At 42.9% G+C, this 22,045-nt stretch overlaps 1 protein-coding gene across 7 annotated transcripts in view; it reads left to right on the forward strand.

Moving 5' to 3' along the window:
- The window catches only part of LOC137347116 (tensin-3-like), a 547,175-nt gene that overhangs the window by 365,973 nt on the left and 159,157 nt on the right, over positions 1-22,045 (forward strand). For all 7 annotated transcript variants that reach the window (XM_068011228.1, XM_068011236.1, XM_068011247.1 and 4 more), the window contains 5 exons: positions 11,638-11,702; positions 12,127-12,210; positions 18,675-18,787; positions 21,220-21,280; positions 21,440-21,515. In XM_068011228.1, the coding sequence (XP_067867329.1) occupies positions 11,638-11,702; positions 12,127-12,210; positions 18,675-18,787; positions 21,220-21,280; positions 21,440-21,515 (399 nt within the window). The remainder of the gene's footprint in view (positions 1-11,637; positions 11,703-12,126; positions 12,211-18,674; positions 18,788-21,219; positions 21,281-21,439; positions 21,516-22,045) is intronic.

Raw genomic sequence — 22,045 nt, forward strand, 5'->3', positions numbered from 1 at the left:
GGCTGTAAACTGTCTAATCAAAAGATGATGTGCTGTTCCTCGAGCCTCTGTTGAGCTTAGAACAGTGCAGAAGGCTGAGGAGAGAGAGGCTAGAGTGGGATAGAATTAAAATGACAAGTGACCAGAAACTCAACTCGTGCTTACAGATTGAATGGAGGTGTTCAAAAAGCAATCGTCCAACCTGCATTTGGACTCCCCAAGAGGGACTGCATCCTGAACAGTGCAGTATACTTGAAAGATGTACAAGTCAATTGCTGTTTCACCTGGAATGAGTGTTTGGGCCCCAGACAGTGGGAAGGGAGGACCTAAAAGGGCAGGTGTTGCATCTTGTGCACTTGCAAGGGTGACTGAAGAGTGGACCAAGGTGTCACAGAAGGAACAGTCTCTTCAGAATGCTGAAAGGGGAGGGGAAGATGTTGTTTGATGGTGGCATCAAACTGGAGGTGGTGGACATGGCAGACATCCATTGAATGTGGAGGCTTATGGGGTGGAAGGTGAGGACAATGGGAACCGTATTGTGGTTCTGAGAGGGAGGGGAAGGATGAGAGCAAAAGTGTGGGAAATGGGATAGACATGTTTGAGGGTCCTGTCACCCCTGGTGGTGGAGAGTCATTGGTTCAGAGGAAGAAAAGACATATCTGAAGCACTGGTGGCATCATCAGATGCGATGGAGAGGGAGAAACTGTGAGAATGGAATAGAGTCCTTACAGGAAGCAAAGTGGGAGGAAGTGTAATCAAGGCAGCTATTGGAGTCAGTGGACTTACAGTCGATATTAATTGATAGCCTGTCCCCAGAAATGGAGATGGAGAAGTCAAGGAAGGGAAAAGTCAGAGATGATGAATGTATATATTAGTGATTTGGACTTGAACGTGGGGGGTATGATTAAGAAGTTTGCAGACTATACAAAAATTGGCCATGTGGATGAAAACGAAGAAGAAAGCTGTAGACTGCAGGAAGATGTCAATGGACGGAACAGTGGTAAATGAAGTTCGATCTGGAGAAGTGTGAGGTAATACATTTGGGGAAGGAAAACAAGGCAAGGTAATACACAATAGATGCTAAGATACTGAGAAGTGTAGAGGAATAGGGAGACCTTGGAGTGCATGTCCGCAGACCCCTGAAGGTGACTGGACAGGTAGATAAGGTAGTCAAGAAGGCATACAGGATACTTGTCTTTATTAGCCAAGGCATAGAATTTTACAGCTGAGAGGTTATGCTGGAACTGTATAAAACACTAATTAGGCCACAGATTGAGCACTGTATGCCGTTCTGGTCATCGCACCAATGGTGTGATTGGATTAGAGAGGGTACAGAGGAGATTTACGAGGATGTTGCCTGGACTGGAGAATTTTAGTTATGAGGAAAGATTGGATAGACTAGGGTTGTTTTCTTTGGAACAGAAGAGGTTGAGGGGTGACCTAATTGAAATGTATAAAATTATGAGGGGTCTAGATAGAATAAGTAGGAAGGCCTTATTCTCCTTGATTGAGGCTTCCATAGATTTAGGGTAAAGGTAGGAGGTTTAGAGGGGATTCAAGGAGAAATGTTTTCATTCAGAGGGTGGTGAGTATCTGAAACTCGCTGCCTGAAAGATTGGTAGAGGCAGAAACCCTTATAGTTTAGTTTAGAGATACAGCACTGAAACAGGCCCTTCGGCCCACCGAGTCTGTGCCGACCATCAACCACCCATTTATACTAATCCTACACGAATCCCATATTCCAATAACATCCCCACCGGTCCCTATATATTTCCCTACCACCTACCTGTACTAGGGGCAATTTATAATGGCCAATTAACCTACCAACCTGCAAGTCTTTGGCATGTGGGAGGAAACCGGAGCACCCGGAGGAAACCCACGCAGACACAGGGAGAACTTGCAAACTCCGCACAGGCAGTACCCAGAATCGAACCCGGGTCCCTGGAGCTGTGAGGCTGCAGTGCTAACCACTGCGCCACTGTGCCGCCCAGAATAACATTTATAAAGTACTTGGATATGCACTTGAAGTGCTGTAACCTACAAGGCTGTGGACCAAGCGCTGGAAACGGGGATGAGGCTGGATGGCTCCTTGTAGGCCGATTGGCTTCCTTCCATGCTGTACATTGCTATGATTCTATGGTGCACACCATCTTAAATGCCTTGGGTCGGGGCGACAGTGTGAATCATCTGATTCTAGGTGGAATGTTATGCTAAAAGCTAGAGTTCGTAACGGACTCACAAGCAAATTTTGGTTGTGAGATTTTCGAGTCAGTGAGGTACTATAGGTACAACCTTTCACAAGGTGTGCAACCCCTATATGTTTCCAAGCAATATCATCTTGGGAATAATCTTTCAATGCAAAAGCTGGATCTCCTGTCCTAGTGACTGCTACATCAATCTATTGTCCTCTGTTTTGTATTGGCTTTCATGGGAGCACTGCAATTAAATTGTCTGCAACCTCACCCCCCTCTTTTTGAGTTGTATTTTATTTTTGTCACCACCTGGACTTCTGAGGATTGTAATTAGGTATTCTGATTTAAATTTTAAACCACCTTCTGAGATATCATCTGAAGTTGGAAAATGTAGTGAAGTTACATGACTAGAATACTTAATTAGTATGTTTACTAAGGAAGAGGATGCTGACAAAATATCGGGAGAAGTGGAGATGATAGATGTAGGGCTGGATTTTACCTTAGGCAGACGGGAAATCGCTGCAGGCTGGCAGCTCTTCCCTGGCCACTGCTGGGACTGCAGCCCAGCCGAAGCCATAGATTCAGGAGGGAAGGTAAGTAAGGGCATGCCTCACCAGGAGGATCGGTCCTTCCTTGGTGAGGCTGGAGTGGTCGTTTGGTGGGATGGGGGAGTGGCGTCTTGGGTCCCGGGGGTGTGTTGGGAGGTGGGGGCGGCCCTCAATCGGGCACCTTGTGCCTGATTGCCATGCCACCCACCCCCGGGGCGTGGAAATGCCCCAGCAGCTATCGCTGGGCGTGCCCACTTGCCACGGGTAAAATACCCATGGAGGTGGGCGAGGGCCCTTAAGTAGCCGCTTAAGGGCCTTGATTGGCCTCGGGCCGTTTCCCACCTCCGCACGATGCCGTAAACTTGGTCGGAGGCAGAAGCAGGACGGGTAGGCCTCCCGGAGCCTCCCGCTCAATTTTACGCTGCCCCCACGCCACCATCCGACACGCTGGGGAGGCGTAAAATTCAGCCCGTCATGTACGGAGTGAAAATTGATAGATGGGATGTATTGGAAAGGCTGGTTATGCTAAGAGTGGTTATGTCATCTGGTCTGGATGGCTTGTATCCCAGGTTGCTAAAGGAAGTGGGATTGGAGATAGTGGAAGGGCTTGCCTTAATCCTCCAATCTTCCCGAGATATGGGGGATGTGCCAGAGGATTGGAGCATGATGAATGTGACACCCTTAATCAAGAAAGGGTCTAAGGTCCTTCCAAGTAACCATAGGCCAGTCAGTTTAACATCAGTGGTAAGGTTTTAGAAACAATCAGGGAAAAAATTGACAGGCACTTGGAGAGGTTTGAGTTAATTAGGGAGAGCCAGCACAGATTTGTAAAAGGCAGATCATGCGTGACGAATCCAACTGATGAAATAGGAGAGAAGGTTGATGAATGGAATACAACGGATAGATTTTAAGAAAGTATTTGACAAAGTACCACATAGTGGCTGGTTGACAAAATTGAGGCTCATGGAATAGGAGGGTCAGTGCCTGCTTGGATAAAAAATTGGCTTGAGGCAGAAAACAATGAGTCATGGTAAATGGTTGGTTTCAGACTGGAGGATGGTAGACAGTGGTGTTCCTCAAGGGTCAGTGCTAGGACCACTGCGTTTTTTGCGATGACTTGGATATTGGAATACAGAATAACATTTCAAAATTTGCCAATAATACCAAAGCTGGAGGATTGGCAAACAGTGAGGATGATACCAATCAACTGCAACAGGATGTAGATAGGCTAACAGAATGGACAGACAAGTGGCAGATGTCATTTAATGCAGAGAAGTGTAAGGTGATGCATTTTGGCAGAAGGGATAGGGTGAGGCAATATAAACTTAATGGTGCAGTTCTAAAGAGTGTGCAGGAACAGATGGACCTGTGGGTTCATGTGCATTGATCTTTGCAGATAGCAGGACATATTGAGAGAGTAGTTCACAAAGTAAATGGGATCTTGGGCTTCATAAATAGTTCTTCTTTTCTTTTGGGCCTCCTTATCTCGAGAGACAATGGATACGCGCCTGGAGGTGGTCAGTGGTTTGTGAAGCAGCGCCTGGAGTGGCTATAAAGGCCAATTCTGGAGTGACAGGCTCTTCCACAGGTGCTGCAGAGAAATTTGTTTGTTGGGGCTGTTGCACAGTTGGCTCTCCCCTTGCGCCTCTGTCTTTTTTCCTGCCAACTACTAAGTCTCTTCGACTCGCCACAATTTAGCCCTGTCTTTATGGCTGCCCGCCAGCTCTGGCGAATGCTGGCAACTGACTCCCACGACTTGTGATCAATGTCACACGATTTCATGTCGCGTTTGCAGACGTCTTTATAACGGAGACATGGACGGCCGGTGGGTCTGATACCAGTGGCGAGCTCGCTGTACAATGTGTCTTTGGGGATCCTGCCATCTTCCATGCGGCTCACATGGCCAAGCCATCTCAAGCGCCGCTGACTCAGTAGTGTGTATAAGCTGGGGGTGTTGGCCGCTTCAAGGACTTCTGTGTTGGAGATATAGTCCTGCCACCTGATGCCAAGTATTCTCCGAAGGCAGCGAAGATGGAATGAATTGAGACGTCGCTCTTGGCTGGCATACGTTGTCCAGGCCTCGCTGCCGTAGAGCAAGGTACTGAGGACACAGGCCTGATACACTCGGACTTTTGTGTTCCGTGTCAGTGCGCCATTTTGCCACACTCTCTTGGCCAGTCTGGACATAGCAGTGGAAGCCTTACCCATGCGCTTGTTGATTTCTGCATCTAGAGACAGGTTACTGGTGATAGTTGAGCCTAGGTAGGTGAACTCTTGAACCACTTCCAGAGTGTGGTCGCCAATATTGATGGATGGAGCATTTCTGACATCCTGCCCCATGATGTTCGTTTTCTTGAGGCTGATGGTTAGGCCAAATTCATTGCAGGCAGACGCAAACCTGTCGATGAGACTCTGCAGGCATTCTTCAGTGTGAGATGTTAAAGCAGCATCGTCAGCAAAGAGGAGTTCTCTGATGAGGACTTTCCGTACTTTGGACTTCGCTCTTAGACGGGCAAGGTTGAACAACCTGCCCCCTGATCTTGTGTGGAGGAAAATTCCTTCTTCAGAGGATTTGAACGCATGTGAAAGCAGCAGGGAGAAGAAAATCCCAAAAAGTGTGGGTGCGAGAACACAGCCCTGTTTCACACCACTCAGGATAGGAAAGGGCTCTGATGAGGAGCCATAAATAGTATTAATGGTAATAAATAGTATTGCATACAAAAGCAGTGAAGTTATACTGAACCTTTATAAACTCTGTTTAGACCACAACTAGAGTATTGCATCTAGTTCTGGTCACCACACTTTAGGAATGATGTGAGGGTCCTTGAGAGCGTGCAGAGGAGATTTAACAGAATTATTCCAGGGATAATGGATTTTAGCTGCAAGGTTAGGTTAGAGAAGCTGGGGTGGTTCTCCTTAGAGAAAAGGAGAGTATGGGGAGTTTTGATAGAGGTGTACAAAATTATGACCGGTTTAGATAAGGTGGACAAAGAAAAGCTGTTCGCATTAGCTGATGGTACTCGGACCAGGAGATACAGATTTAAGATTTTGGGCAAGAGATACAGTGGGATCATGAGGAAGAACTTTTTTACAAAGCAAGTAGTAATGACCTGGAACTCGCTGCCTACAAGGGTGATGGAAGCAGAGACGATGAATGATTTCAAAAGGGAATTGGATGGGGACTTGAAGGAAATAAACTTGTTGGTGTATGGGGATAGAATGGGGAAATAGACTGACTGGATTGCTCTACAGAGAGCTGGCAAGGATTCGATGGGCAGAATAGCCTCCTTCTGTGCCACTGATTCTATGGGCTGAATTTTACCAACCCCTCGACATCAGGGGTTGTGGCGGGGTCACCGTAAAATACTTGCGGGAGTGCCCTCGACAACCCCTAATGCCGAGAAGGCCTCACCGTATTTTACCGGCAAGGACGAGGCACCCCGCTGAATGGTGGCGAGGCATTCATTTGCGTATAATAATGAATGCAAATAGATGGTAAATAATTCACCTGGACCGGGCGGCTGTCCCACGCCAATATTACAGCTGCCTGCTGCAACTCGTGTGCCTTCGGAACTCCATTCGGATTTCTGATGTGAGACACTGGTGGGGAGTGGGGACGAGTGAAATTTGCAGGGCAGGAGCGGGGAAAACATTTTTTTATTGGCTGTGGGGATGATGGGAAGGGGTTGAAGGGCAAATGTGACGAGGTTGAGGGGGAAAAGTTCGGGTTGGGAATAAAGTTAATGTTTGTCATATTGGCCAATAAAAAATACATTAGCGGGGGGTTGGGAAAGAGCCTGCAGCTTTGAAGTATTTTTTTTTAAATGAACAATAGTATCTCTTTAAAAATTCAAATTTTTGCTAAGGGCTTGAAGTCCTTTAAAAATGGCGCCGGCACCTGCGCGGTGGCGCCGGACATCATTGCAGGGGACGGAGCGGCCGATCCCTCTACATCATTGGGGGCAGCCGCTCCACCCCCTCCATTTAAATGTGGTCCTGCGCGAAATATCACAGGGGCTCAGCTGCGGCGCTTCTGCGCGTGTAGTCCGCCGACTTCAAAATGTGCCGCCGTGATTTGCGGCGCACTAATAAAATTCAGCCCTATGACTTTAAATGCGATACAGTTGGATAACTGGTCAGCTGGCAAAGGCAGTGCGTGGAACACTAAGTTGCAGAGACCATAATTTATATGAAGTGTTGTGCTAACTTTTTGTGTGTTTATGCATTCTGTTTCACTCTCCAATTAAAGTTAGCACATAGGGCCTTGTGTGCCCAATTAAAACAAAAAATTAAAATATTAATTAGGGCACTTCATACTATTGCTCCTTTTTCTTTACCTACAAAGTTTATAACTTGCACAAATGAAAAACAAATCATGCAGGAGTACAAACCTGAATGTTTCACGCTACATTAAAGAATTCTATAGTAAAAGTTAAGAATGTTCCAGGTTGGTATGTGATCTCACGAACAGTCAGGCTACTACGATCAGCTCCAGTGTTACTTTGCTCATGAATGGATAAAAGATCAGCTGGATTGTGACTTCATGACCTTTGCTCAAAAGTGTGTTCATGTTGAGTGAGGACACAGTTGAGCTTGTTTGTAATGCCTCAAAGCTGAATAATCAGCTGATACTTCACGTCAAGGCTCAGGCAGGAACAGTGGTAGTTCGGCAATGTACTGTAGGCTACCAGCATGCCCAAACGTTATGCTAGGGTACAGCTGAGGAAGGGGACAAGGAGTGAAGTAAGAGCCTGTGTGTTCCTGAATTTTTATATTTTTCCACAGACCTCTTTTTCTACTCGCCCTGTCATCACAATCCTTGTGATGGAGAATTGCTGAGCAATGCTGCCCATTGTTCTTTTTCTGATGTGACATGAAAGTCTTTCAGCCCAGAGGGTTTCTCATTGCAGTCTTCCATCTGTTTATGCATCTACAAATCAGTTTCCGAGAGAATAAACTATCTAAATTGAGTAGAAATAGAAAGTGCTGGAAATACTGAGCAGGTCTGGCAGCATCTATGGAGAGAGAAACATAGAGTTAATGTATCAGCTCTGTAGCCTTTCATTAGAAAGGTGATGAAAGGTCACAGACCTGAAATGTTAACTCTGTTTCTCGCTCTACATACACATGCTGCCTGACCTGCTGAGTATTTCCAGCACTTTCTGTTTTTATTTCAGATTTTCAGAATCTGAGCTATTTTGCTTTTATCTAAATTGAATAGTTGCTTGGTAAGAGGGCAAATAAAATGTTGGCAGCATGATAATCCTATTTAATAATTAAGTTGCTTTGAATGGGGAACTGTTCATGCACATAAGGAACTGTGTAAATGCTGTGATGATGGATCATTTTTTCCTGGAATGCTAGACTGCCGCCTTGTAAGAGGTAATTATAGTAATAATGATTACAAGACAATATGCATAGAACGCATCTATTCAACAAGGACATATTTGGCAACATGCCTCAGATTTCCAAACAATTGAGTTGAGATATCTCACACCTGGTTAAGACTAGGTGTTAGGACTTGCCTGCCCTAAACCATAAATTGATGTGTGTAAAGTTGTAGTTTAAAATGTTATGATTTTTTTTGACCGGGAGGTTTTTATTTGCCCATTCTTGCCCTTTACAATGATTTTGAAAATGCTACACCTCTATAGTTCTGTGTGTTCCAGAAAACCACAAATTTATGTTGGAAGTATTTGAATCTGAAAGAAAGGCTTAATTAGTTTTTATAGAACTAGAATTGTTATAATAGGAGACTTGAAGTACAATTGGAAAATATTTGTATTGGATATGTGATGCAATCAAAATTCTAAAACTTTTAAACAATAAAAACTTGTTTAATTAAAGAATTAGAAGAGTAGCTTCTTAATCCAGCCAGTTCCTGTGTTTCTCTCCCTGGGTCAGTTAGAGTGACAGATGTAATAGGCTCATCAAATATGCTATATCTGGACGAAGCTGCAACTGAGTGAAAACAATACACTGAATCTACTTGTAATAGAAACAGAAGGTGCTGTAAGTACTCAGCAGGTCAGGCAGCATCTGTGGAGAGAGAAACAGATTAACGTTTCAGGTCTGTAACCTTTCATCAGAACTGGCAAAGGTTAGAAAAGAATTTGGTTTTAAGCAAGTGAAGCTTGGGGGAGGGAGGGAGTTGGTGGGGAAGAGAACAAAAGGGATGGTGTGTGATAGAGCAGGGGGCAGGAGAGATTAAATAACAAAGCTGCCATGGGACAAAAGCAAAGACTGTGTTAATGCTTATGGTGAAAGACAAAGCATTAGTCCAGAGAGATGTTAATGGCAGAGTAGTGAGCAGTTCTGTCTACAAGAAAAAACAGGCACATGGTTAAAAAAAAAATAAAAATAGAAAAATATCAAAACAGGCCAATCATGCTCTGCTGCTGGGCAATGAAATTGTTGAACTCGAGGTTTCACTTTCCACCCCAACACACTCTACATCCAAAGGATCATCCTCTGCCATTTCCACCACCTCCAGCGTGATGCCACCACCAAACACATCGTCCTTTCCCCTCTCCTGTCAGCATCCCGAAGGGATCGTTCTTTCCACAACACCCTGGTCCACTCCTCCATCACCCCCCACACCTCATCACATTCCCATGTAATGGCAGGGGGTGTAATACCTGCCCTTTTACCTCCTCTATCCTCACCATCCAAGGCCCCAAGCACTCCTTCCAGGTGAAGCAGCGATTTACTTGTACTTCCTTCAGTATGCTGCATTCGCTGTTCATAATGCAGTCACCTCTACACTGGGGAGACCAAACGCAAAGCGGTCACCTAATTTGTGTAACATCTCCGCTCAGTCTGAAAGCATGACTCCGAGCTTCTGGTTGCTTGCCGTTTCAACACACCCGCTGCTCTCATGCCCGCATTTCAGTCCTTGGCCTGCTCCAGTGTTCCAGTGAACATCAATGCAAGCTCGATGAGCAGCACCTGATCTTTCGATTAGGCACTGTACAGCCTTGCGAACCCAACCTTGAGTTCAACAATTTCAGACCATAACTGGCCTTTTTTTTTCTATTTTTCTATTTTTATTTTTTTTTATTCATTTTTTAACCACGTGCCTGTTTTTCATGTAGACACAGCTGCTCATTATTCTGCCATTAACACTCTCTTTGGACTAATGCTTTGTCTTTCACACAAGCATTAACACGCTCTTTGCCTTTGTCCCATGACAACTTTGTTATTTAATCTTTCCTGCCCTCTGCCCTTTCACACACTTCCTCTTCTGTTCTCTTCCCTACCAATCCTGCCCCCCACCCCCACATTCACTTGCTTAAAACGTAATTCTTTTCTGACCTTTGTCAGTTCTGATGAAAGATCACAGACCTGAAACGTTAACCCTGCTTTTCTCTCCACAGATGTTGCCTGACCTGCTGAGTATTTTATGTTTTTATTTCAGACTTCCAGCATCCGCAGTATTTTGCTTTTATTTAACTGAATCTACTTAACCGGCCCACGTTCAAATGGCGGCCCTGGCAAGGTTATCTGGAGTGCTGGTCACTGTGAAGTCAGCTCAGTTTTTACTTGATTATTCATTTAATATTTTGCCAGATTAGTAATTTGACGAGCAATTTCAAATCAAGCTATATAACTTTCAGTAGAAGCATATATTTTACTTAAAGTTATTGCACTTACAAACTGTGCTGCTTTTCCCATGTGTATTTTTGTACAGTTAGTTGTACGGTGAAAGTGTTGAAAGTTTAAAACAGGAAAGCTGGAGCAATTGTATATTTAGATCTGTATTTTATATTGAATTATTATACTTGGAAGGAACTAGACAGTAGATTCATCCAGAAATTTGGAGAAATTTCCTGCTAGCTTAGTAGACAAAAGCAGTTCAAAGTACACAGCCATCCCAACATTGTTAGCTTATTTCAGTTGGCTTCAACACCTCAGTTGAGGCGGGCGGGGGAAAATTAGCCGTTGTTTCCACTTCTGATTTTAATCCCTGTTGGATGTGAGTACTACAATTTAATAAGAATACAGGCTCAGCTGTGATGACATCCATGATCAAATATCCAGCTGTTTCGGTTCACACATGAAGAATGGCCAGTTCAGCTAGGTACTGCCACCCTAAGTGTGCTTCATCCCAGCAAAAGCCAGCAGCTTAGAGCAGGCAAGCTAGCACAAAAGCTGCATCTCCCAGCTTTGACCTAGTTCTTAGTTTGAGATGGGAAAAGAGTAAAGTTCAGAGGTATGTTAAGTCTGACCAGTATAAAATATCAGAAGCTGTATGGTTTTAGCATAGAAAGAGATTTTAGGCAAAATCCCATGTACATCTCATAAACAGGGTTAGAAATGGTGCAGTTTTCCAGAATCTGGAGCTAATAGCTCATTTCTAATTGTGTTTAAGTGGGAGTTCTTTGCTTTCACTGAAAGCTTTGGATGTTCAGTCCTATTAATATCAGTTAACATTTAATGCGATTCAGTTAAGTGGACACTTTCATGACCAGATTACTCATTTCACTGAATTTCCAGGCCAACACTTGGATATGTGGTGTAACATCTCTAAATTATTACAACTTTAAAATAATAAAGTCAGCTATAATTTAGCAATGCTTCTTGTAATGGTGTATTAACTTGCCTTGGAAATCATCTATTCATTTAACAGCAAATTAATTCTGTGTTTCACTTGACCCTCATTCAATCATAATCATTGTAATGGTGCAGGCTGTTGTTTTTAATCAGAGTCTTGTTGTAAAAGGCATGTTTGTGTGAGAAACTTTCCATCTACTATTGAACGTGGGTAAGATCTCCCAGCTTGATCTTGTGCATGATCCGTTAATCTTATGAACATCACTGCAACAAATGATGGAATCTGTGAGCGTGTCTTGTTTTGTGATCTTCCTTTTGGGGTGTTAATCAGAACATTTTTCACTGGTGTCATTTATTTTCTCTAGGGAGGCAAAGGGAGGATAGGAGTGGTTATTTCATCGTACATGCATTTCACCAATATTTCTGCAAGGTAACAAGGTCAAATTGAATGATGCTCTTTGTTTGCTAAAGCTCACTTACTTTCCTATCTGAACTTTTGAAATGCAAGTTCATTTTTTTTTCTGATTCTTTGTAGAACTCATTAATCATACTCTCTTCCTTTTTCCACCTCACCCATCTTATTTTAAAGAGTTACCCCCTTCAGTCCCTATCTGATGCTGCACAATAGAAAACTGCTAAGACAGATGGCAGGCAAGCAAATGACACATTCTCTGATATCCAACGATGCCACTTCATAACCAGAACATCGGAAATGGCTTAACTGGACCAATTTTTCCTCCATCTATCAGAACAGCCATTTTCTCTGACTTTCTAACTGTTTTGTCACTTTTGCATTCCTTTTGTCAGCTGCTGATTATTAAGATTTCACTCATCTGAACTGTTTATTGTTACAGTGCTGATCAAGCTCTCGACAGGTTTGCAATGAAGAAGTTCTACGATGATAAAGTTTCTGCTTTAATGCAGCCATCACAAAAGCGGTATGTGCAGTTGTTTTATTTGATCCCAATTGAGTTTTTGTTTAATAATAAATATTTGACAATAAGAAAAACTATTAGTTATTTTAGTGCTTTCTTGAAAATCGCTTCAGTGGAGATGAAGAACTAAATTTATAACTGCTTGGTCTAAATCAGAATTTAATGTTGCAATGAGTCAAGCAGCCTTAATGAAGTTTTAACTCCAATGGCTTGATTGTAAAGCAAAATGAATTCAAAGTGGATCCAGTTTGAGAATTAACCATTCATTTTTATTCTTTAAAGCAGTTGACATTGAATTTTGTTAAAATAAATTAACATTTTTGGTCTTTGATTTTACCTTGATTCCTGTTAAGTTGGTTTTCAATATATAGCAATTGTGCACACATCTGGAGAGCGGTGAGAGGCAGCTGAATGACTTCAGGAGGACAATTAAAGTTCTATTCCTGCTAGTTTTAATACTCACTGAAGGAAAATGAATTTTAAAAATGTTAGAGCTGTTCTGATAACTTTGAGGCAAAGTCTTCATCTTTGAGCCATACACACCAGAATGATCCCAAGTTTGATCTGCAGTCTGTCACATAGAATGACATAGAATTTTTTTTAAAATTCTTTCATGGAATGTGAGCCTCGCTGGCAAGGCCAGCATTAGTTGCTCATCTCTAATTGCCTAGAGCGCAGAAATAAGCTGTTCGGCACTCACACATTTATCCAACAAGAACACTTTTTGAATGGTGCTGTTGAGAATGAAAAAACAGAAATACATGAAAGACAGTCAAGTTACTATAGAGGTACAGCATAAATACTGTTGATATTCCTGTGGCAAAGTGAGGGAAGTAGTTACAGGCCCTTTATTTCAAAAAATGTATGAATTAAATTTGCTAAATGTAATGGTTAAAAAGCAAATCCAGGGAAAATCTCATTTCTAGTTTTGTTTTTAATTATTTTCTATCCCCTCCCTTTCAATTTTCTTCTACTTTATCAAAACATTGATGCTGGGGTACAATTGCATAGGTTTTGCCAGCCCTTTATACCTCACCTGAATGATTCTTCTTGGGTGAACCTGGCAAGTTAATGTTGGAAGCTTGTTCAGCCACAGTGGATCGGGAGAATGTAACATCACAACTAATTTGATTCTGAATGTTCTATCAGAGCATGCTGCCGAGCAGTCAGGGGGAAGTAGTCTTTTCTCCCTCTCTTGTGATGAAGTAGTGAGGCCCGTTGTAACTTCCTATTGCTACTACATCCGAGACCAGCCACTTCACCACAGATGAGGAATCAAATCTGGGACCTGCTGCTGGGCAATGAATTTGTTTGCGTTTTTAAATCAGTTGTGTTTGTAACAGTGTTTGAACTTGATGGCACTTTAGAATATAAGTAAGGCACTCTGTTCGCGTATTTTAAGTTTAACGTGCCCAGCCAATTACTGTGCTATGGAGGGTATCTTTACATGCATATTTGCGTTGAATGAAATAAATAAATAAAATTTTAATGAATGAGCTATTTGAGAATGCAATCTTACCTTGATAAAAGGCTCTTTTGTGTCTTTGAAGTTGATTGTTTTGAATGGATAACTGTCCAATTGGGTCATTTCAGACCCGGCTGAAATTTGGAAGTGAAACTTCATAAGCATTCCCATGCCAAATAGAAGTGGAAGTATATTGTTTTACTATGACACTAAATTAAGTGCTGCCAGGATAACTTTAGTGACCTCTTAAAGTTCAGCATTGTTACTGTCACTAGTTTGCCAATTTTGGCAGAGGTCTAGGTTTGTGACATTGAAATAGTTAGAGGATTATGCATATAGTTGTCTGAGTAATGGATTCCACCCCTTAATATAGCTCAACATATTCCACAACACCTTAAGCTTCATCATATTACAGAACTGCTTCACTAGGTTCTGTAACATAAATGTGAAAGTCATCTTCACGATAGCTATGTAAAGTACAGGGCTGGATTTTGTGCTCATCCCGACTGCAGGTTTCATCGGGGATGGGGGTGGGGGGGCCAGTGAATTGGGACAGAATCACCCGCCGTGGAACCCGTCACCAGGAATCCTGGTTCCCATTCTCCCAGAACTGGGATAGGCCGATGATGACCGTCCCGCCCGGAGGCCAAATAAGGGCTTCGCCGCCTCTGCTGGGATCTTACCAGCGGCGTGTGGGAGGTAGTTGGCGAGTGGCCTCCACCATGCAGGAAAGACGCCTTGAAAAACTAGGCGCCCTCCCAGAAGGCTTGTGGTGAGGGTGGGGGGGGGGGTCCTCCTTTGTGAGCAAATGCCCATGCCCCCTTGCTGGGGCCTTCCGGACTGGCCCCAGCGATCCCATCTCACCTGCCTGTGCTCCGGGGTTCCAGCACTGGGTCTGGGTACAAGGCCTCTGCAGTATTGGCTGTGGCCACCACTCCCGATGACGCTGCTGATACTGCTGAGTTACTGGCCCTTTGATTGGCCAGAAGCTCTTGGGAGCGGGATCGCCGTTCCTATTAAGTGTTTAAAGGGACAGGAATCCCACCTCCTTAAATTTTAACCCCAAAACACTGGAGAATTGCTCCCGGGGTCAGAAAAAATGCAGATTCGAAGTTCCCTCGACTTTTCGGCCTGGCACCAGGAGCTCCACCTCCTACATAAAATCCAGCTCATAGACATTTTTGTGGTTATTAAGGTGCTGGGGAATGAAATACTTCAACATTTCATGTCCCTAATGTCAGCTTCAAGCACTTCTGCATTCGTTCCAGTAAAGCTATTTCTACTCTCCTCTGACAATACACCCAAACCTCAAAAGAGCACAATTGAGGATTGTTTTTTATTTCTCACATTTGCCATCCTATAGCCTCTCTGAGTGAGATTGCTAATTTATTATCATTTGGGGTAGTTTTGTGCTCTGCTGTTTACCCACTTGGGACTGGGTTGAAACTATCAAACTCAGTTCACATGAGACCAATGCAGCTCGGTGACTTTAATTCCAGTAATATAGTCTGAATTCGAACCCAGCACTCAAATTGAAGGGCCATCTCAGCAACCACTCACTCTGGATATTTTGAAGTAATGTTAATGTTGACTGTGAAATGATGCTCTGAAAGTTTACAGACTGCTTTTGTAATGTAAGGATAACTATTTAGCACTATTCTGGGGAAAATAGCATCCCCCTTGTATTGGACATTGTAGTTTACCTTTGCTAACTAACTCGTACATGAAAGGTCTATACCCAGTCCAGTAAGGACTTCAAAGGGTAACTTACTTGGCAGTACATCAGAGAACTTAGCTAATAAGGAAAATTTGACTCTTTGAAGATTATCCTGCCGTTGCTATACCAACATAAATCTGAAAGATTGTTTATTTTATTCTCAAAGCAGATATATTGGGCTAAATTTTACAGATCGCCCCACCCACCACCACCCCCAGACGTCTGGGGTTGTGGCGGGAAGGGCTGAAAAATGCCTGCACCCTGACACCGTTGGGGCCCGGCCCAATTTAGCCGGCGGTGGCCAGACCTCATGGCGGGCCTCCCATCACTCGGCGACGGGACTTCCATTAACATATGTAAATAAATTTAAATCACTGCATTAATTACCTTTACGATCCCGCTTTCTGTCCTGGTGCGATATTCTTACCAATGGCCTGCACTCCCACACCTCTGGATCCGGGAACTGAGGCGTAACACTGGCGGGGAGGGGGGAGGAGGTGGGAGGTTTCTCAGTGGGGGAGTGGGGTCAAAGTAATATCAATGGTGTAGGGGATGGTGAGAAGGGTTATAGTATAAAGTTTATGTAGTTTGTGGGGATGGAAGGTCAGCTGGGCAAGATAAGTGTTTTGGGCGGGGGGGAAGAGAACAAGTAATTAATTTTATGGCTATTGTGGGTGGGTGGGTGGGAGAGGGGCAATTTAAACGGATTAAATTTTTTTTTACCTGTTGTTTTAAATATTCAAATTGAGTGGTAGGGCTCAAAGCCCTTTAAAAATGCGTCAGCGCCTGCGCACAGGCAGCTGACGCCATTGCCAGAGACAGACAGCCCTTCCCCTCCATGTCATCGGTGGTCCACCCACTATTTAAATGAGCCGTTGCACTGAATATCGTGGGGGCTGCATGTCGTGCGGCCTGCGTGGGCGGATCGCTATTGTTTTCGCCCGCCTCCGATTTCAGTGGCAAGAGTATAAATTTCAGCCCATTGTGTTTATGTTTCCAGCTTTCTACTGTATAATAGGTATAACATTTTACAAACGAGCTTTTGTATATAATCTACTTCATAAAATTGCAAAAGAAATTCAGACCCAGACTTTCTGTTTGGAGCGCATCTCTGGCATGGCAGAACCTCTGCCTCACAGAGGTTTCCCGCCGATCTCTGCCAACTTTCCAACTCTAGGGTCATTTGCATGTTGAAGGTAGGCTCCCTGGCTTGTGCTGGGGAACTGCACCAAGCTAGGCCTCAGAGGCCTCGTTCCATGGATGCTGCTCTTGCATGCTGAGTGTGGCAACACTTGGAGAGTGTTTGCATAGGCTGGACGTCGGTAAGATGCCAGAGCTCCCAATTAGGCCCTGACATCTCATTTGTCAGGGCACTAATAGGTAGTGCTGGTAACTTCAAACTGAGTGGATGTGAAGTAGTGGAGATAATGTTTTCCTTCATTTATTTTGTATCCGCCTACCCACTGCACTTTATGCTACTGGGCCCACGCTCCTGAGATAGTTCCCAAGTACATTTCTGGACCCATGAGACAGCTGGTGTTTGACGGGTGGAAACCCATCGTGATGTTTGAATTTCAAAACCAGGTTGCTGAGAAATTCATGTAATCAGCATTTCTGTTTGCTTGATACGGAGTGAACACTTTTGGGAGAGATTTCCCTTTCTCAGCCTGGATGAGTTAGGCACAGATTGGCAAGAGCCTAGACTTATAATTTCTGCTCTTGTGTAATGATACTTCAAGCATCAGCAGCATCTTAGCAGAGCACTCGTAAGCTTCCTGCTATTCCACACTCAGAACTGCCAAGCCCAATATCGCATTGACTTCAGGCTTATCTGAAGCTACATGGGAACAATCTGAGCCCCCAGTGCCGGATCCCATCAGCGACCAAGGCTGATAGATCAATCATCAGTGATGCTCTGGAGTATTCTGAACCGGTCTGATTCAGGCATCAAAGTACTAGGGCAATGAGTTTGCCTTTTAACTGTAGTCCTGAAAAGTCAAGGTAAAACCATCTTCAGGTTTTCTGCTTCCAATAATGGAAATTCCTAAGAGTGTAGCTATTACTTCCTGACTAATGATGCAAGTTTATATTATTCCTTTGCCCAGTAAATACTTTTTATAGCTATCAAAAGGTTTTGTTGCTGCTGTAGTCAAAGCAGAACAATCACCTATGAGTGTAAAATGCTGAAAAAGATGAGCAAAATATAAGGGACCTATGAACACCTGGAGAGACTCAGTATTCTGGAAACAGCCTCAAAAATTCCCTTGTTACATATTGCATTTAGTATTTGACATCCTTCTTCACATGAAGGGTCACAGGGTCTTGGGCACAGTTTCTAAACTGGGGCATCTGTATCTGTTCTGGAGCTTTTCTACATTATTACATTTTGGGTGGAGCCCAAGCAACAAATCAGTGGTTTTAAGTAAACTTCATAACTTAAAGGGGAGGAAAAAAGGCTCTGTTGAGAACATGTTCAGTCGATTTGGAACTGCACGAATGTGTAGCTTAGCCTGTGATCACTTGAAAGGCTTTGACTCTCAAATCTGACAATGAACCCGGGTTTTGAAACAGCTTTTTTAAGGAAGCATATTTTAAACCAGTCTGTTCTGAGTAAGCACTTTGCACAGATTTGACCCCTTACCCGCTCCTAAAATGATGAATTACAACCAGTACAAGTTAAAACAGAATTTTAGACGACCACAGAAAAATGTTTGTATTAAAGCATTGAAATAAATCAAACTTTTACTTATTTAGTGTTTTATTTTAGTGTGGAAAGTGAACTGTAACTAAAGATCCTGAGAAACCTGAGTTTGTATCAGTGTGTGCTTTCACATCAGGCAAATATACCAAAATAAGAACGTGAAAAGACCATCAGGCCTATCAAGTCAGCCCCATACATACAATGATGCAAATTCGGGCACCATTCATCCAGCTCCTCATCTTGCGATGTCATGGGAATAACAAAAAAAAACAAAATTAATTGTAGCTAATTCAAGAAAAATGCAGAAATTGCTTTCCGGCTCCTGAAGCCAAGCAAACACGCTTCAGAATACCACAATTGCTCATTATTCATTACACTTACCAACTCCCTTTAACTGGAAAGGACCTGTTCTCTCAGGAACTTAATTTTCTTTGTACAAGGATTGTAGTGACTCCTTACCCATTGCATCTCTCCGCTGTTAATTTATGACATTGCATGTGCACATATTTTTGTTACTTGAAAGATTAAAGAAAATAATAAGCACAGCAGGTCAGACTAACTTTACAATGTGTTCTTCCCCTTAGGTATGTCCATTTTTTAAATGGTCTGCTGTCCGGTTCAGTGAAAATGAACACCACTCCCTTGTTTCTGCATTTTGTCATTTTGCATGGCATTCCCAGCTTTGATACTGGAGGAGGTAATATTTTGAAATGGGTGAAAAACAGGAAAATAGATATTTAATGATGTAACAGTTAAAAGGCAAGATGAACCTTTTTTACAAGACTCAGAATTGCCTCGTACGCATGATGATGATGTTATGATGTAGTTTTAGGTGCTTTGACTTAATGATTCTTCAACCGGTTTAGCCAGGATCAGTTAGAGGGAACCAGCTGATTTCAGAAAACTGCGCAGCCAAGCTGCATATAAAATGATGACACTAATTTTTGAAGTGTTCTCAAAATGCAAGATAATGCAAAATGCTAAATATTTCCATGACTAATATTGGCAAAACTGTGAAAGCCTTTCAACTAACATTAAAAAGCTGAAAGTGCTGTTAATGAAACTGATGCTTTACTAGAGGAGAGAAACAGTTAGTTGAATTGTTGTCTAATTCTTCAGTAGTTTTATATGATCCTGAAATTGCCCTTAATTTCTTGGAGCTGTCATAGATAACAAGCAGTTTAAAATGAACTTCTGTCAACAGAAAGATGGAAAGTTTAGGAGCATTGTTTGTCCCTTGCTTCTGTGTTTCGTGGAATTGCGTTGGGTCTAGGAACAGCAGCTGTATACTTCTGCTTCACTGCTACCCAATTCTTCTCTACAATACATAGACCAGAGGGGGGATGCAACAAACCTGTAAAAGCATTTGGGGCTGATTATGTTTGACATTCCAGCCAACTCCTGTTGTGACTCTGGTGGGACGTATGCTACATCCCGGACTTGTTCTGGACTTTTCATCTCCACACACCCCGAACAAGGACCCCTGATGAGAAGGAGGCAAGGCTGAGAACAACGGCTCCCCGAGCAAATTTATTTATTATTTAGAGATACAGCACTGAAACAGGCCCTTCGGCCCACCGAGTCTGTGCCGACCAACAACCATCCATTTATACTAACACTACAGTAATCCCATATTCTCTACCACCTACCTACACTAGGGGCAATTTACAACAGCCAATTTACCGATCACCTGCAAGTCTTTGGCTGTGGGAGGAAACCGGAGCACCCGACGAAAACCCACGCGGTCACAGGGAGAACTTGCAAACTCCGCACAGGCAGTACCCAGAATTGAACCCGAGTCCCTGGAGCTCTGAGGCTGCGGTGCTAACCACTGCGCCACTGTGCTGCCCAAATAGAGAGAGATACAGCACTGAAACAGGCCCTTCGGCCCACTGAGTCTGTGCCGACCAACAATCACCTATTCTGTATCCAGTGTAGGTTTCAAAGCTGTCACGCTGGGCCCTGACCTTGGAAAATTGAGTTGTAGTTTCCAGCATGTGTGGCAAGGCAGGCATTCAAGTGGTGCAGGCTTCTGCTGGGCCTATGCAGAGCAGATGCACTGTTCCTTACTCAACTCTCGCTGGGTCAGTTATGGAGAGCCTTGGCGCTCACAATTCTGATTTAAGTGCTAGGATGTCCAGTACAAATTTGGAGCTTCTGCCTCTAAATTAGATTTTGAGTGTAGACCTTTTCAATTACCAGATATACTCATGTAAAAGTCAACCCATGACTTTAGGTCAAAAAATCTTGAATTTTTCCTATATCTCGTGTAAAGGCCAACCTTAACTTTAAGAGCGCAGACAGAGCATTCTAATCACGTATAAATACCCGAACATTCAACTAGGACCCCCACATTTTTTCAATATGCACCAAGGAAGAACAACAAATACACAGTGTAGTTTAAATCAAAAGTCGTTGTGTGTGCAGAGAAGGCAAATAATTGTGTGGCAGCTAGAAAATTCAAAGTATCAGAGAAGAATGTCAGAGATTGGAGAAAGCTATCCACACAGCTCATAAAGATGCCAAAGAATAAAAGTGCCATCAGGGGAAAGCCCAGCAATTGGCCACAATTAGATGGTAAAGTTGCAGAATGCAAGGGTGAATGTCACCAGAATGGATACGTAGTTTCCCACACATCCATCTGACTCTACGCACTAAAATAAAAGCAAAATACTGCGGATGCTGGAAATCTGAAACAAAAACAAGAAATGCTGGATTCACTCAGCAGGTCTGGCAGCATCTGTGGAAAGAAAAGCAGAGTTAACGTTTCGGGTCAGTGACCCTTGACTCTACGCACTGTCTCTGTGCTGGCTATTATTTTGTTAATAAAAGTTTGAAAATATGACTCGTATAAAAGTCAAGCCCCCAAATTTTAGCCTCAAAAATTTGATTTTTACACGAGTATATATGGTATTAAAAAAAAAACAATCGCAAAAAAAATCCTATTTAGAGTACAGTTGTGCATCAGATTACCATTTCTTTGCTAAGCTAATTTGATGGATGGTATATCTTATAGATCAAATACTAAAAGCAATATATACTTATCTATATTCTTCAACATTTGACTTGATGCAGACAAACAACATCAAAAGTTTTAAATACAAGAAATTTTCACTTTTTATTTTGCAGTTTGCCGCCCATTTTTAAAGATTTACCAAGCAATGCAACCAGTCTACACTTCAGGAATCTAGTAAGTCTTATGTCTAATATTGTAAATCTTATTGACTTTTCATTTTTAGTATGGTTGCCCTCGTGTAAAAGTACCAGACACGACAGGCTGAATGCTTCCTGCTGTGCTGTAACCATTCAATGATTCCATAACATCTTTCATTTTTCTTTTTTTTTAAAGTAATGTTGGGCCAGAAAATCAAAGCAGAATTTGCATTTCGATAGAGCCAGCGCAGCTGCTAAAAGGTGATATAATGGTGAGTTTCACTGTGAGTCAACAACAATAAGAAGTGTCAATGAAGTGAAAGAAAAATTAGCACAAGGAAACGTTGCTGCATTTTGTAAAGAACTGGATGAAAATTCCTTGTAATCAGATCATTTTTCATACTGCACACACAATAGAGTGACTTATGGGATTTTTTTTAGCTTACGACTCTTCCGATTCTTCACATTTTCTTTGGTGGAAAGCTGCAAGTTTCTTCATATTCTTGGTTTATACCTTGTCCCAACACGGGAGCTGGCAGATTGGCTCACTGGCATCTGCCACAGTATTACTGTACACTCTCTCTTCAATTTTTTTCCCTTCCATATGGGGAGTTACCTGATCCTCCCGCATTAACCGATGTCTCAAAAACACGACTGAGATCATGAACTCATTGTGCCTTTACCTGCCCAATATCTAAATAATTTGCAGTGAGTCAAAGATTGGACATAAAACCTTATTGATAGATTGATTGTATTTTAAGTTACTTTCCCACTCTTCCCACCACAGTATTGCCATAACACA

Source organism: Heterodontus francisci, chromosome 2 (assembly GCF_036365525.1).
Source record: "Heterodontus francisci isolate sHetFra1 chromosome 2, sHetFra1.hap1, whole genome shotgun sequence".
NCBI classification, from domain to species: domain Eukaryota; kingdom Metazoa; phylum Chordata; class Chondrichthyes; order Heterodontiformes; family Heterodontidae; genus Heterodontus; species Heterodontus francisci.